General features: G+C 35.9%; 1 protein-coding gene across 1 annotated transcript; it reads right to left on the bottom strand.

The window, feature by feature from the left end:
- Nucleotides 1–556: 556 nt before the first annotated feature.
- On the bottom strand, nt 557–1,495 carry LOC309381774 (olfactory receptor 12D1-like; the record flags this gene model as incomplete). The annotated part of the gene is made up of 1 exon (XM_081933061.1): nt 557–1,495. The coding sequence occupies one exon, from the start codon at nt 1,493–1,495 to the stop codon at nt 557–559; it is 939 nt and encodes a 312-aa protein (XP_081789187.1).

The following is a 1,495-nucleotide window of genomic DNA, read 5'->3' as shown; positions in this document are numbered from 1 at the left end:
ACTTGCCTTGGATTTGGGGACTTCTCCTGGTTTCATGGACTTGCCTTGCCTTCCCTAGCCTTGAACTCATTGCAGGTTTTTTGTTTGCTGGTGAAGGGAATTTCTGGGTAATATTAATTCAAAATTAGAATCTTCAATAAAGACTCCTAAATCCTAAACATGTACATGTGTGTGTGTGGACAGTAAAGAATATTTCTGATGCTCCCCTGCCGACTTTCCACTGCTTTTTTGCCTATACAATTATTCTGATTCTCTGTTAAAATAAAGAAATATTTAAGCTTTTTTGACAAATGTTTTTAAGTCTTTGGTTTTTTTCCCCTTTGGTTTTTTTTAATTCAGAAAAAATAATTCAGCAAGTGAAATTTTTATCCTCAGAAAATCTCTTTTTCTGTAGGTTAATTATATAAAAATGGTTAAGAAATGAGGTTTGTGAGAATCTTATATTCCTTAGGATTTTCAAATAATCAAAAGATCTTATTTGAAAAATAGAAGCTTGGGAAATGACAGTATTGTGATTCTGAACCATCATAGTTGCAACATCTTTCTAAAATTTCCATTACTCTAAAAATAGGTTGTTTTGTCTCCACATTTTCTTCATTGTTAGTTTAACCTCCTGATTTCTCAGTGTATAAATAAGTGGGTTTAAAACTGGGGTAATTGCACTATATATGAGAGTTATTATCATATCCCGTTTTGATGAATTACCCACAGTTGGAATCATATAATTAAACAATACAGGAACATAAAGTAAAGCCACCACAGTTAGGTGAGATCCACAGGTAGAGAAGGCTTTTTGCCAACCACTTTGGGTCTTAACCTTCACAAGAAGAAAAGTAATAATATAGAGGTAGGAGAGTAGTATGAAAATAAAAGGACCCATAACAATACAAGTGGTCACAATACTGAGGAGCATAAGATTGAGGTATGTGCTACCACAGGCCAGTTTCAACAAAGGCTTGATGTCACAGAAAAAGTGTTCAATGTGATTTGATCCACAAAAGTGGAGGTGAGTAGTCGCCATTGCATGCATCAAAGCATGGAAAAATCCAGTGCACCAGGCAGCTGTTGCCATTAGGAGACAAACCTCTTTTCTCATGATGACCGTGTACCGCAGAGGATTGCATATTGCAACATAGCGGTCATAAGCCATGATTCCAAGGAGAATGACTTCACTACTTCCCAAGAAATGAAAAAAGTGCAGCTGGACTATGCAGCCCTTGAAGGATATTGTATGATGCTTTGAAAGGAATCCAGCTAGCATGTTTGGTACAGTGACTGTTGAAAAGAAAATATCAAGGCAGGAAAGGTTTCCAAGGAAAAAATACATGGGACTGTGAAGGTGTGGTACAGACAAAAGGATAACAATAATAGCACCATTCCATACTAATGTAGCCAGATACAAAAGCAGGAAGATTGTAAATAGAAAATACTGAAAATTGGAGTAACTGGTCAAACCCATTAAGATGAATTTGTTTACTTCTGTTTGGTTTTCCAT

This window comes from Natrix helvetica (assembly GCF_964273705.1).
Source record: "Natrix helvetica genome assembly, chromosome: Z".
Lineage (NCBI taxonomy): Eukaryota > Metazoa > Chordata > Lepidosauria > Squamata > Natricidae > Natrix > Natrix helvetica.
Note: the sequence above shows the minus strand (reverse complement) of the source record. Positions and strands in the feature narration are given on the sequence as shown.